The sequence below is a fragment of the Salvelinus sp. IW2-2015 genome, unplaced genomic scaffold, assembly GCF_002910315.2.
Source record: "Salvelinus sp. IW2-2015 unplaced genomic scaffold, ASM291031v2 Un_scaffold1229, whole genome shotgun sequence".
In the NCBI taxonomy this organism is placed as follows: Eukaryota; Metazoa; Chordata; class Actinopteri; order Salmoniformes; family Salmonidae; genus Salvelinus; species Salvelinus sp. IW2-2015.
In genome coordinates this window covers 223066-236115 of record NW_019942787.1, presented here as the reverse complement: position 1 = coordinate 236115, position 13050 = coordinate 223066, and the positions used below count along the sequence as shown (strand labels likewise).

Sequence of the window (13050 nt, the reverse complement as noted above, 5' to 3'; positions counted from 1 at the left end):
ATACATCAAACACATGTTTTCCATGCATTTATGCCATTCTCTTCGCTCTGTTCCGGCCATTATTATGAGCCGTCCTCCCCTCAGCAGCCTTCACTGCCCCAGGCCCAGCGGTGATCAGCAAGGCCCAGCAGAGCTCCATCTGCTCTGGGTAACACCAGTGGCCCCTACCAGGGAGAGCAAGGGGTGGGGGTCACGGATGAGTAACTATGACAAGGTTGAGAGAGTCCTGGTCTGACATTACAGTACATCACCTCCTCTCTGCACTTCATCCTTCATCACCCCTCTCCCAGCAGTGGAGACCCCCTGCCCACCAGTACATGCACTTGAGTCCCGCTCCGGGCACAGACTCCCCACTGAGTGACAGCAACAGGCCAGCAATGGCCACACACACACACTTACACACACACAAACAAGCACGCATTACATGCACTCACGTGCACACACACACACACACCCATGCATGTACACACACACACATTTACTCTGAAGAGAGGCATTCACTGTACAGTCTCCAGCCAGACGTGAGAAACAACACTAGTTTCCTTCCTGGGCTGCTTCTGCTGCTGCTGTTTCTAACGCTCCATCAATCTAATGTTCCAAAGGGCAACTCTCTTAATGTTCCCCGTCACAATGACAAAGGAAGATGTTACTAGAGGCATTTATTCTTCAATACAAACTCATACACAAAAACACACCATCTGCATGTATATCAATAAATAATTACAATTTTAATAAAATCGGCAAATCTGTGCAAAATGACAAACTATTCATTATTAGACCTTTGGTAGCTGTGACACTAAATAGGTTTTCTAAATGTAAAATGGATATAAATAACAAGCTAGTCTATTTTAATATAATCATAAGATAAACGTAAGATAAAATAGTGCATATGTGGAGTCTGCAGAATGTGGCACTATGAAGCACACAAAATTATTGATTTGCATATAAACATACAGTAAAAAAACACTACCCTTTGAGATGGTGGATACCTGCTCTATGGCAGGTAGTAGGCCAGAGGATGCCCTTTGGGTCTCCAGGGCTTGTTTCCACCAGCTGCCCAGCTTACAGTGACCCAGCCTATCCTCTGGGGTGCATCTGAAGCATGCTGCCTCCTCCTTGTGCAAGGCCTTCTCCCCTCCAGGTAACCTGTCTCTGGATGTCTCTGGGGCTGAGCTGGGGGATTGCGGCTGGAGTTGTTCCTGCGGGACAGAGGGACTCCAGGGATCTGTAGCTGTCTGGAGCGTACTGACCTCTGACGTGGGATGAGCAGGGAGGAGTCCTGGAGAGAGAAGGGCCGGATATACCTCCCAGAGCCCCCACTGTCCAGTTCCCCCTCCAGGGTAGAGCCTCTCTCTGTACCTGGGCCACTGGGCCCTGCACTTCCCAGCTCCTCCAGAAAACAAAATGTCTGGTAGGGCTCAGAGAGCAGGTCCTGGGTGGTCTCAGTGAGGGCACAGGATGTCAGGATTTCTGGTTGGTCCACTGCATCCTGGGAGTCCTGGAGGAAACATTCCATTGCTTTCTCAAGCTGTGGAGGGTCAGACACCCTCTGAACAAACACAGAAACCCAGCTGGCCAATACTGTAGGTGGTCTGCATAGTATGTACAGTATTTATGTAATTGGGCTCCAGCTCCAGGAAGAAGAGAGATGAAGCAACAGCAGCCCCAGAGAAGGGGGAGGTCTGGGGGAGGAGGTTCTCTGATTTGTCCCCTCCAGGTATGACGCTCCACATGTCAGTCACATTTGGTGCATGAATGATTTTCTCAGTCACTTCCTTGTAGTAGTCAATGTAATCTGGATTATCATGAACAAAGGTCATTTAGTTAAAGGGCCAATTATTTAAATATCTCTCAGTTAAGTCATACAGCAGATATAGTGAAAACACAGCCCAACACAGAGTGTAGTAACATTTGAAACACACCATAGTCAGGTGTCAGGAAGTTGTGACTCTCCACTTGATCGCAGAAACAGAGGGCACTGATTGGTTGTCCTCATTACTATAGAACTGAGGATGGAGGTTTAGTCTGCTCAGACTATGTCTGACAAACAAATGATCACATAAAGAACACGTCCTTATCTTACTGTACTATATAACACAATGCTGGCCACAGAAAATAGTGCAACATTGGACTAATCAGTCTGTTGAAATTATAAAGTAAACATAGCCATTGTGTAAATGTAAGGATTGAGAGGGGTCACCTTCTGTCTAATAACCTTCTGTCTAACATCTACAGGGGGAACTGCTTCCTCTTCCACAATTACGAGGTTGTCTCCTGGTATCACACGTCATGATCTCCTCTAATCCCCCTAATGGAAACATCACAAAAGAAACAAAAAACACACACTTTCAAGACCTCAGATGACCAGAAAATGTTATGTTGGGGTAATATTCAATAACTTTATTTCAAAAAGAGCTGACAACTTAAATATTGAGTATCATACAGCTCCAGTCAGTGCATCTGAACTCACACTCAATGGAGAACACCAGCCCCTCCACATTCCTGGTGTCTTTACTCAGGCTGTTGAAGGAGACAGGGTCTGTGGCGCCCTCTAGTGTCAGAGGCAGGTCAGGGCAGCCTGGGTGGAGTATATCTGCTGGGAGGGATGGGCTGTCATCCTGCCTGCTGTGACACCCTCCTCCATCACTAAGCAGGGAGATCTGCTGCAGCATCACTGTGCTTCCATACACATAAGGGATGCCCCATCTCAGAGGGGGCAGAGAGGAGGCAGCGCTGAAAGAGAACATAGATTCAGAGCTCTCATTGGATGGGGATTGAGAGGAGTGGTGTGCTGGAGTCCAGTGTTTCTCCTGCATTGAGACAAAGAAATTCATTATTTTAATAACCATCATTGCCCAAGTATTATACCGCAGCACGCTCACTCTCAGACAGAGCCACAGTAGTAAAGTACCTCAGCTATAAGAGGCAGGTCGTCATTAGGTGGCTCTGTGTCTCCCTGCTCTCCCAGCCTGTCAGTCATCATATCCACTGGGGAGGGGCTAGGGAGGAGGTGCCTCAGGGCCTGGGTGGTCAGACTAGGGTTCCGACTGCTCCCTTTCCTCTCTTGGTGCTCCACTGGCCATGCCGCCTCCTCACTGGGCCAGTGGTTATACCAACCACACAGTGATATTGGGTATTGCTTTGGAACAACATTTGCGGGGTCATGTTTTATTTATTTTTAATTCACCTTTATTTAACCAGGTAGGTTTAGTTGAGAACAAGTTCTCATTTACAACTGCGACCTGGCCAAGATAAAGCAAAGCAGTTCAACACATACAACACATACAACAACACAGAGTTACACATGGAATAAACAAACATACAGTCAATAATACAGTAGGAAAAAAGTATATAAAATAGGCCATAGTGGCGAGGTAATTACGATATAGCAATTAAACACTGGAGTGATAGATGTGCAGAAGATGAATGTACAAGTAAAGATACTGGGGTGCAAAGGAGCAAAATAAATCAATAAATACAGTATGGGGATGAGGTAGTGGGATGGGCTATTTACAGATGGGCTATGTACAGGTCCAATGATCTGTGAGCTGATGCTTGAAGTTAGTGAGGGAGATAAGAGTCTCCAGCTTCAGCGATTTTTGCAGTTCGTTCCAGTCAGTGGTAGCAGAGGACTGGAAGGAACGGTGGCCAAAGGAGGAATTGGCTTTGGGGGTGACCAGTGAAATATACCTGCTGGAGCGCGTGCTGCGGGTGGGTGCTGCTATGGTGACCAGTGAACTGAGATAAGGCGGGGCTTTACTTAGCAAAGACTTGTAGATGACCTGTTAAATCCACTTCAATTAGTGTATATGAAGGGGAGGAGACAGATTAAAGAAGGATTTTTAAGCTTTGAGACAACTGAGATATGGATTGTGCCATTCAGAGGTGCACCGGTTTGTGTCAAGAACTGCAATGTTCCATGCCCCGACGAATTGAGGCTGTTCTGAGGGCAAAAGGGGGGTTCAACTGAATATTAGGAAGGTGTTCTTTTAGGTCTGTTCACTAACTGTACACCAATGGACTAAATGGTGCTGTGATACCGGTCAAAGGTCAACATACTGATAAGTGTCCATTGTCAAGCAGCCAGAATGCCCGGATCTGCTGGGAGAAGCTGGGAGGGATGGTGAAAGCGTGGCAAAAGGACTGCAGGAGGTCATTTTCGCACTGTAGAAAAAAGTACATGAGCTGTGCACAGGCTGTGTTAAGTGTAGTTTACATGATCAAGAATACTGTATATTCACTTCAGTTCACATGACAGTCACAGTCATACCTTTGAGGACACTTTATGGATTCTCCATGGTTGGATACAATGGCCTGAACAGATATGTTGTCAATGCGAGGCACCAGCACCAGCTTCAGCAAAGCCTGCAGGTTAGGGGGTGGGTACCCCTGGTCGGTGCAGTCTTCCTCGTAAAGGAGGAAGACAGAAAGAGAGTGAGAGAGAGACCGCCTATCAGTGATTTAAGGATTACCCAGGAGTGTGGAGACAAGCCCTGCGATGGTTCTGATCCATCTCTCCATATCTGAGAGATCGGAATTATTTCTTGAGCATCTGAGAGGAAGAGTCAGTGTACGTATAAATACTATAGACTAACCCTAGAGTGGTAATACATTGTACTTACAGCTGAAGCGCCAACCCTAAACGTATCAATAATCCTAACCCTAGCTATAACCCTAACCATAACAATGCAACTCTTGTTACACTGTACTTATACGAATAGTTACACAGTAATAACAACTCTGTGATGTAAAGTGTGACCGGTTTGTAAAGTTTGACTGTGTGTGTAAGATTAGCGTATGCATCCTTACCAGGGTACTTGGGCAGGAGTCCGGTGATGCCCCACCACTGTACCAGCCGACCCAGACAGATGGGTTGCTTCAGAGCTCTGCGTTCCCGATTCCAGCAGTCCTGCCTCACTGCTGAGGAGCCACAGTCGACCCTGCAGACCACACATGGGATCCCCAAACCTACACACACACGGAGGAGAGACAGCCACCAATTAATCAGAAAACAGCTCTCTTTGTAGAAACAACATTTCCAATCCTGTTGTCACCATTTGTCCCCATATTGTTACACCCGTCCCATATGTTAGAACTAGGTGTCTAGGTAAGATCATTGTACAAAACAAACTAGCGAGTTGATATCATTCACACAACAATCTGATCATTGTGAGAGTCATGGTTGGAGTAGTACTGTACCATGCCTCCTCCCCCACTGGGCCAGGGTCAGCAGGTTCCTCAGCCGCTGCACACTGGTGAAGCAGCTGTGGTCCAGGAACATCCACAGGCCCTGGCAGCGGCTGAAACCTGGAGACAGGGGAAGGGAGGGGGCGAACCAGAGAGAGGTGAAAGGAGAAGACCTCAGGAAAACAGCCGTGTAAAGAGCTGGGATCAATAACTTTTGGGTCTGTTCGGGATGGCCACCAGTGTGCATAATCCCTGCTGGTGTATATCTGCTCACTTTGGGTGAGTAACTCCTTTGAAACTTCAGCCATCCTCTGGACCCAGCTGCTAAAAGAAGCGAGGCTGTTCTCCACATCGGCATCTCCCACTGAGAGACAGACAGGTGAATGGAATGAGACAAATGAATGTCATGTGGTATGAACTGACATGAAATATAACTAATGATGATCATAGAAGAATTACAGTATGTTACAGTATGCATCCATTCTAAGACACAGTAACTTAAGTGTGCTAAGAATGGTTTCATATTGCCAGTCCAGTGCTCTGACCTTCAGCTAAGAGGTTGCGTAGCCAGCGGAGGATGGCCCTCACGTTGTTGCAGGCCAAAGCCCGTGTCCACTGGTCATCTGTGTCCATCATAGTCCTGCTGTTATGTCACACCCTATGGTTGGTGGTCAACGGTGAATGTACCAAACACAGGTACACGTAGGTCATTAAATTTAGCACCTTCTGTTCAATGTACTGGGGCTGAAGTCAACAGACAGTAATTTGCAGTCAATGGATTCTCTGTCGGGAGCATTACTGAACATAATCCCTCATATCCATAGTTGGTTATAAACCTACTCCAAATAAATGCATTAAATACATCAACAATAAGTAATGTTGCTGTATTGAACTACAAACCGCAGGCATCAGAGCGGATAATTGGTATTTAGATAAAGTACAATACTGCATAACATATAGTACCAGTCAAAAGTTTGGACACACCTACTCATCCAAGGGTTTTTCTTTATTTTTACCATTTTCTACATTGTAGAATAATAGTGAAGACATCAAAACTATGAAATAACATATGGAATCATGTAGTAACCAAAAAAGTGTTGAACAAATCACAATATATTTTATATTGAAGATTCTTCAAAGTAGACACCCTTTGCCTTGATGACAGCTTTGCACACTCTTGGAATTCTCTCAACCAGCTTCATGAGGTACTCACCTGGAATGCATTTCAATTAATAGCTGTGCCTTGTTAAAAGTTCATTTGTGGAGTTTCTTTCCTTCTTAATACGGTTGAGAATCAGTTGTGTTGTGACAAGGTATAGTGGTATACAGAATATGGCCCTATTTGGTAAAAGACCAAGTCCATATTATGGCAAGAACAGCTCAAATAATCAAAGAGAAACGACAGTCCATCATTACTTTAAGACATGAAGGTCAGTCAATCCGGAAAATGTCAAGAACTTTGAAAGTTTCTTCAAGTGCAATCGTAAAAACATCCAGCGCTATGATGAAACTGGCTCTCGAGGACCACCACAGGAAAGGAAGACCCAAAGTTACCTCTGCTGCAGAGGATAAGTTCATTACAGTTACCAACCTCAGAAATTGCAGCCCAAAAAAATGCTTCACAGAGTTCAAGTAACAGACACATCTCAACATCAACTGCTCAGATGAGACTGCGTCAATCAGGCCTTCATGGTCGAATTGCTGCAAAGAAACCACTACTAAAGGACACCAATAAGGAAAAGAGACTTGCTTGGGCCCAAAAACACGAGCAATGAACATTAGACCAGTGGAAATCTGTCCTTTGATCTGATGAGTCCAAATGTGAGATTTTTGGTTCCAAAGAAGGTGAACGAACGGATGATCTCAGCACGTGTTTTTCCCATGTGAAGCATATAGGAGGTGTGGGGGTGCTTTGCTGGTGATACTGTTGGTGATGTATTTAGGATTCAAGGCACTCTTAACCAGCAAGGCTACCCCAGCATTCTGCAGCGATACGCCATCCCATCTGGTTTGCTCTGAGTGGGACTAATATGTGTTTTCAACAGGACAATGACCAAACACACCTCCAGGCTGTGTAAGGGCTATTTGACCTTGAAGGAGAGTGATGGAGGGCTGCATCAGATGACCTGGCATCCACAATCACTCGACCTCAACCCAGTTGAGATGGTTTGGGATGAGTTGGACCACAGAGTAAAGGAAAAGCAGCCAACAAGTGCTCAGCATATGTGGGAACTCTTTCAAGGCTGTTGAAAAAGCATTCCAGGTGAAGCTGGTTGAGAGAATGCCAAGAGTCTGCAAAGCTGTCATCAAGGCAAAGGATGGCTGCTTTGAAGAATCTCCAATGTAAAATCTATTTTGATTTGTTTAACACTTTTTTGGTTACTACATGATTCCATATGTTATTTCATAGTTTTGATGTCTTCACTATTATTCTACAATGTAGAAAATAGTCAAAATAAAGAAAAACTCTTGAATGAGTAGGTGTGTCCAAACTTTGGACTGGTACTGTATATTATACATCACTTTACAGACTGGAAGACCAACCTTATGGGTATGGCTTTAATAAGAACGTAGTTAACTTGCAGTGCCGTAAAGCCTAGAGGGCTACTATTCATGCCTATGATATCCACCATCAGATCTAAGTACAGCAGACACAGCGAAGTAAAAACCCCTTTTACCACAGAACTAATATGTGATCAGAAGCTGTAGTCTCTAGCACTTACCTGCCACAGTATCCGTGCTCCCCTTCCACTCAGGGATCAGGCCATCTCTCTCCCTGTGGATGTGCTGACTTGACTAGTGTGTCCACAGTAGAACTCTCCTCTTACACAAGCTCCTTTGGGCCATGATAATCAAGTAATCTCAATCGAGATCGCATTGGCTGATTGGCTGTGTGGATGTGTATGGACGTGTGCGTGAGAGAGAGAGTGACAGGAATAGGAGAGTGTGAGGGGAGGAGTAGGTGAAAATGCTTTGTTGCAAATACAATTACACCATGAGGATAAAGGAGATTGTATTAAGGTATTTGGAGCTTTTGATTGTCAGTGTTAAGCGTTTCTTGGCACATTTTCTTTCCCCTCTGAAGCATACATAGTGTCACCAAAGCACTAACTAGCGGGTAGCAGAAATGTTGTTCACCTGATCACATTAAGGCATATTATCAAACAATCTGACACATTTTCAGTGTTTGCTTATGAGCTTAATATTGTCCTCTTTGATATTGTGGGAATAACACTTGTCATCACAAACTTATGTGTTGCCTTACTTGGACTCAACCTGTTTCAGGAATGGAGACTCACAGACGCAGAAGAGGGCTCACTGGACACAATACTAAAAGCACACACATACATACAGACCCCTGTAAACCCCTACTTTTCTTACCTTTGTTTCATCTCTGTCACTATATGAGTTAACAAGGGCCCTTGTTTCCTTTGCTTCAGTGAAGCTCCCATTTAAAAGAAAGAATAGCAGAGCACTGTTTAGTGTAAATGGAAAAGGCTATTCATACTTTAGTAATTTAGTCTTTGAGAAAAAATATGTATTTGTCCATTCATTCAATATCAGCCCCTCTGTCAAACGCACGCACGCACGCACGCATGCACACGACCCTTGGCCAATAACTCTTTGTGGTGCTGCAGTCAGATTTGTGCAGGTGGCAGAAGGTACATCCAAATCCTACAGGCCTGATTAGAGGGGATTATTAGGAGGGTCAGGGGGCTTGGCCAGCGGACTCACTCTGATGCTGCTGCGGGCGGGCGGGTGTCTGTCTACTCCTTCTGTGCCACTACGGCTTGCCTCTCTCCAGGCCAAGTCTTAGGATGTCTGTCAGTGAAGAACAAAACAAACCCCAAAACAGAGATGGGAGCCAGATCAGACAGACACTGTGAATGCTGCTGAGATAAGGTAGGTCCCACTGAATGCTGCTGTTTAAGTTTTTTACATTTATTTTATAGTCGATTCTAGTTTATTCCATTCTATTTCTTCAGATGAATTGCTCAGCAAAGTATTGTGTTGATAGTGGGTTCAGCAGAGGTGACATAGTCCAGAGGTGTGCATTATCCAATTTGGTCATTTTTGTATGAGAAAATGTTCCTGCAGTGATTCAGATATGCATTACTATGTTTGATCATACCGTGTGGTTCAGGGCTGCCAACACTTTTAAATAGGAGACCCTTAGTCAAGAAATTGATTATAAATCACTGAGCTAAGCTGCTTATGTGAGGGTGTGCGGAAACCTCCCATCTACAACCCTGGCCCCTCCCTTTATCCATCCACAGCCCATTGTACCTTTTACTCCTTCCCCTACCTCTATCCTCTCCCCCATCCAGCATCCTACCAGGACATTGGATAAAACTAAACAAACATATTTAAGATGGCCGTGCTGAAAGTGAAATTCACCAAGACCAACAGGGACAAGCTTGCCCAGGTGCTGTGGATCCTCAACTGGGTTTCCGTGGTGACGGGGTTGATTTTGTTTAGCCTGGGGCTCTTCCTAAAGGTGGAGATCAACAAACGCTGGGAGCTTATGGCAGAAAGGGACCTCCACTACGTCCCCAACATGCTCATTGCCACAGGCCTCATCGCCTGTGGCATCAATTTCCTGGGCGGGAAGATCTGCTACGACTGTGCGGACACCACTAAGTTCCTGCGCTGGAAGCTGCTGATGCTGCCCTACGTCATCTGCACCTTCTTCTTCACCTTCTGCATCCTGGTGGGGGCTCTCATGTGCTACGGCATGCGCGGGGAGCTGGAGGAGGCTCTGGACCTGGGTCTGCGGGACGCCATGCGCTATTATAAGGACACGGACACACCAGGCCGCTGCTTCCTGAAGCGCACTGTGGACCTGCTGCAGATCCAGTTCCAGTGCTGCGGCAACTTCGGCTTCAGAGACTGGTTCCAGATCCAGTGGATCAGCAACCGCTACCTGGACATGTCCTGCAGGGAGGTTGTGGCGTAAGTATAGACTAGAATAGTGATACCCTACCTGCCAGATCAGACACAGAACTCAGCTCTGTGCCCATGTATACTATGACCTTAAGGTTCTTGAATTTGAGGCTCTAGATGCACCAAGTGAAGCCCTCTGTCTCGGTCTCTCCCTTTTCCCCTCTCCACGTCTCTAGCCGGCTGAGGAGTAACGTGGAAGGGAAATATCTGATGGACGGGGTTCCCTTCAGCTGCTGTAACATTAACTCACCACGGCCCTGCATCCAGCACCAGATCACCAACAGCTCAGCCCACTTCAACTATGAATACCAGACAGAGGAGCTCAACTTGTGGAAGAAGGGCTGCCGCCAGGCCCTGCTGGAGTACTACACCCACATCATGCAGTCCATTGGCCTCACCGTCCTCATCATCTGGCTGTTTGAGGTAGGCATAGGGGTGTCCTTACAAACAGACTGATGTGGTTTGAATATAAGTAAACATGGTGCCTGAGACTTACCTGACATACACCAAACCCATTATTTAGACTCAGCAAACCACTAATTAGAAAGAACTCAATCTACATTGCAGTATTCTGTCTGACACCTTGTTAGCGTGATAAATGTAAATTGTTCATTCACTTTGCATGCTCCCTAATCCCATACCAAATCTCTTTTGTGACATTGGCTCCGGGTTATCCATGCTCAGCTTTGTGTGTGGACTCACCCTTTGTCCTCTACTGGGTCACATGGAGCTGTCCCAAAATACACATCCCAAACCTACAGCTACTTCTGGGACCCACATATTTTACTCTGGTCCACTATAAATGACAAACAAAAGTTACAGTCATCAGTATATTCCACTGTCTAGGGATTTCCTCAGTAATGTTTGTGTGCTGTTGTAGCTGTCGGTGCTGACCGGGGTGCGCTACCTCCAGACATCCCTGGAGAACGTGCTGAGACAGGGGGACCCAGACTCAGAGTCCGACGGCTGGCTCCTGGAGAACAGCTTTGTGGAAACAGCCAGATCCAACTTCAATATCATAAAGAGCTTGGGGAAGTGCAACCAGATTGGCACAGCCAACAACGGCGACCCCAACATCGACGTCCCCTCCACAGCCTACTATGGACCAGACAACCTGCCCCCAAAACAGATTCCTGTGGCCAGTTGACACCTGCTCAGACACCTTATATAGCCCACTCCACAGAGCCCTCAAAAGGTGAGGGACCGGGCAATACACATCAAAAGTTTGTCTAAAGAACAGGAACTGCCTCGAGCAATAAAAGCTTGCCTGAAAGAAACATGGAATTGAGGCGGAATAGGACAATGTGGCAAACCGAGCAATGTTTGTAAAAGGGAGGACTGCCATTACAGGGGGATTGGGTGATATGACAGTATGCAAATGAATTTGCAAAAGAGACAACCCATAGCAGATTGGTAGAGAACACGATTATAATAGATAACATGGAAATGGATAGCAGAGATTGTATAGCAAGCATATAAAACAGAATCAATGCGTCATCGATTGTATGCCATCATCACCTTGTTACCTTCTTTTCATATACCCATAATCAAATTCATTTAAAAGAGTGAAAGCCAAACTGTGTTATTCCGCCTTCAACTTGTGAACCCTTCATTGACAATCGTCTACAGAAATACATTTAGGTCAAACATTTAATTATTTCATTAGAGCCAGAGACTTGTTAACTGAAATAGCACAGACATAAAATAAAATAAAACAAACCAAACAGTCAGTCACTTCAAGTTCCTAACTACATTTAAATGTGCCTCAGCCTGAATGTAATGATAAGGACATTGGTCTAAATAAAAATATGCAGACCTTTTCCCACTGTATTGGGACAAGCTTGTAGAAAAACATGGCAATTAAATGTGTGCCGAGTCTTGATAGAATACCCATTTAGGCTTTTACAAATATTCACTCTAGTTTTCTACAGCTATAGACCAATGCAACTCAGCATGTCCTACTCATTAGCCTTCAAGAAATCTTACAAATATGTCAACAGGAGAAGGATGCATGTGAGTTAGAGGGGTTCGTGGGATAGACATTGCCTACAGATGGAAATCCTAAAGGGAAAGAGTAAATAAGCTTATAAATACAAAATCCTTTTGGAACGTATACAGTTATCAAGATTTTGCTGATAGTCGCTCGTTGGTTTTGTTCAGTACAAGATAAACAATGACTGGTAAGACACATTCTGTAGGAGAAATCTGAAGACCAAGCACAGAAGTGTTGGCACTTAAAATAAATATCACTGGTGCCATTTTCCTACTGTACTCAAAAAAATAAAACACCATGTCTTTATTTTCTTTACATGACATGTGATGAACTTGTACAATAAAGTATTCCTGTGCAGCAAGTCTGTATGCATAGTAGTGATAACCAAGATTGAGGTTTCTAAGCAATAGCAGAATTGAGCTAAGGACCCCCACTGCCTCTGATTACCCCTAATCTGTGTCCGAATGGGATTTCACATTTACATCTCACCTCCAATCAATCAGCAGACACACAGTCTATTACGGGGACAGAGCCAGAGCCACACCAGACTACTTACGGTTCAGTTTCAACTACTGAGCACTACAGATACGACACTACCAATCAACACGATATGCGATCTTGGATGAGGTATGAAAGAGGCTACCTTATTTCAGTCTTTAAGCAAAACTATATAGGTTCTGTGCCTGGTCCCTCACTGTGGAATGAAACAGAGAGAGGAAAGTCATATTAGCAAGTCTGATTTTTAGACAGCACAGGTGCTGAGAAACAATCAACAGTATTATAGCTGCAGCAGAAATACTTACAACAGTCAAGTGCTGCCAGGGGGAGTAGTTATTAGAGCTTAGTAGTAAAGTGGGAATTATACATGTAGGTAATTCTTGCAGGAAACATGAGTTAAGGGCACTGCATAATAGGAAAATGGGAGT

At 45.0% G+C, this 13050-nt stretch overlaps 1 protein-coding gene and 1 long non-coding RNA gene across 3 annotated transcripts; one reads left to right on the top strand and one right to left on the bottom strand.

Moving 5' to 3' along the window:
- Positions 1 to 644: 644 nt before the first annotated feature.
- LOC139024233 (uncharacterized) lies at positions 645 to 3747 on the bottom strand. 2 transcript variants are annotated; one of them, XR_011475524.1, is made up of 4 exons: positions 2912 to 3747; positions 2471 to 2733; positions 1923 to 2308; positions 645 to 1795 (listed from the first exon to the last, which is right to left on the bottom strand). It is a non-coding gene; the product is annotated as an uncharacterized lncRNA (long non-coding RNA). The 2 variants fall into 2 exon arrangements; XR_011475523.1 differs by having other exon boundaries at positions 645 to 2308.
- Positions 3748 to 8947: 5200 nt separating this feature from the next.
- On the top strand, positions 8948 to 12746 carry LOC112070128 (photoreceptor outer segment membrane glycoprotein 2-like). The gene is made up of 4 exons (XM_024137546.2): positions 8948 to 9090; positions 9516 to 10140; positions 10308 to 10554; positions 11012 to 12746. The coding sequence occupies exons 2-4, from the start codon at positions 9560 to 9562 to the stop codon at positions 11276 to 11278; spliced, it is 1095 nt and encodes a 364-aa protein (XP_023993314.1). The 5' UTR covers positions 8948 to 9090; positions 9516 to 9559; the 3' UTR covers positions 11279 to 12746.
- Positions 12747 to 13050: the final 304 nt, after the last annotated feature.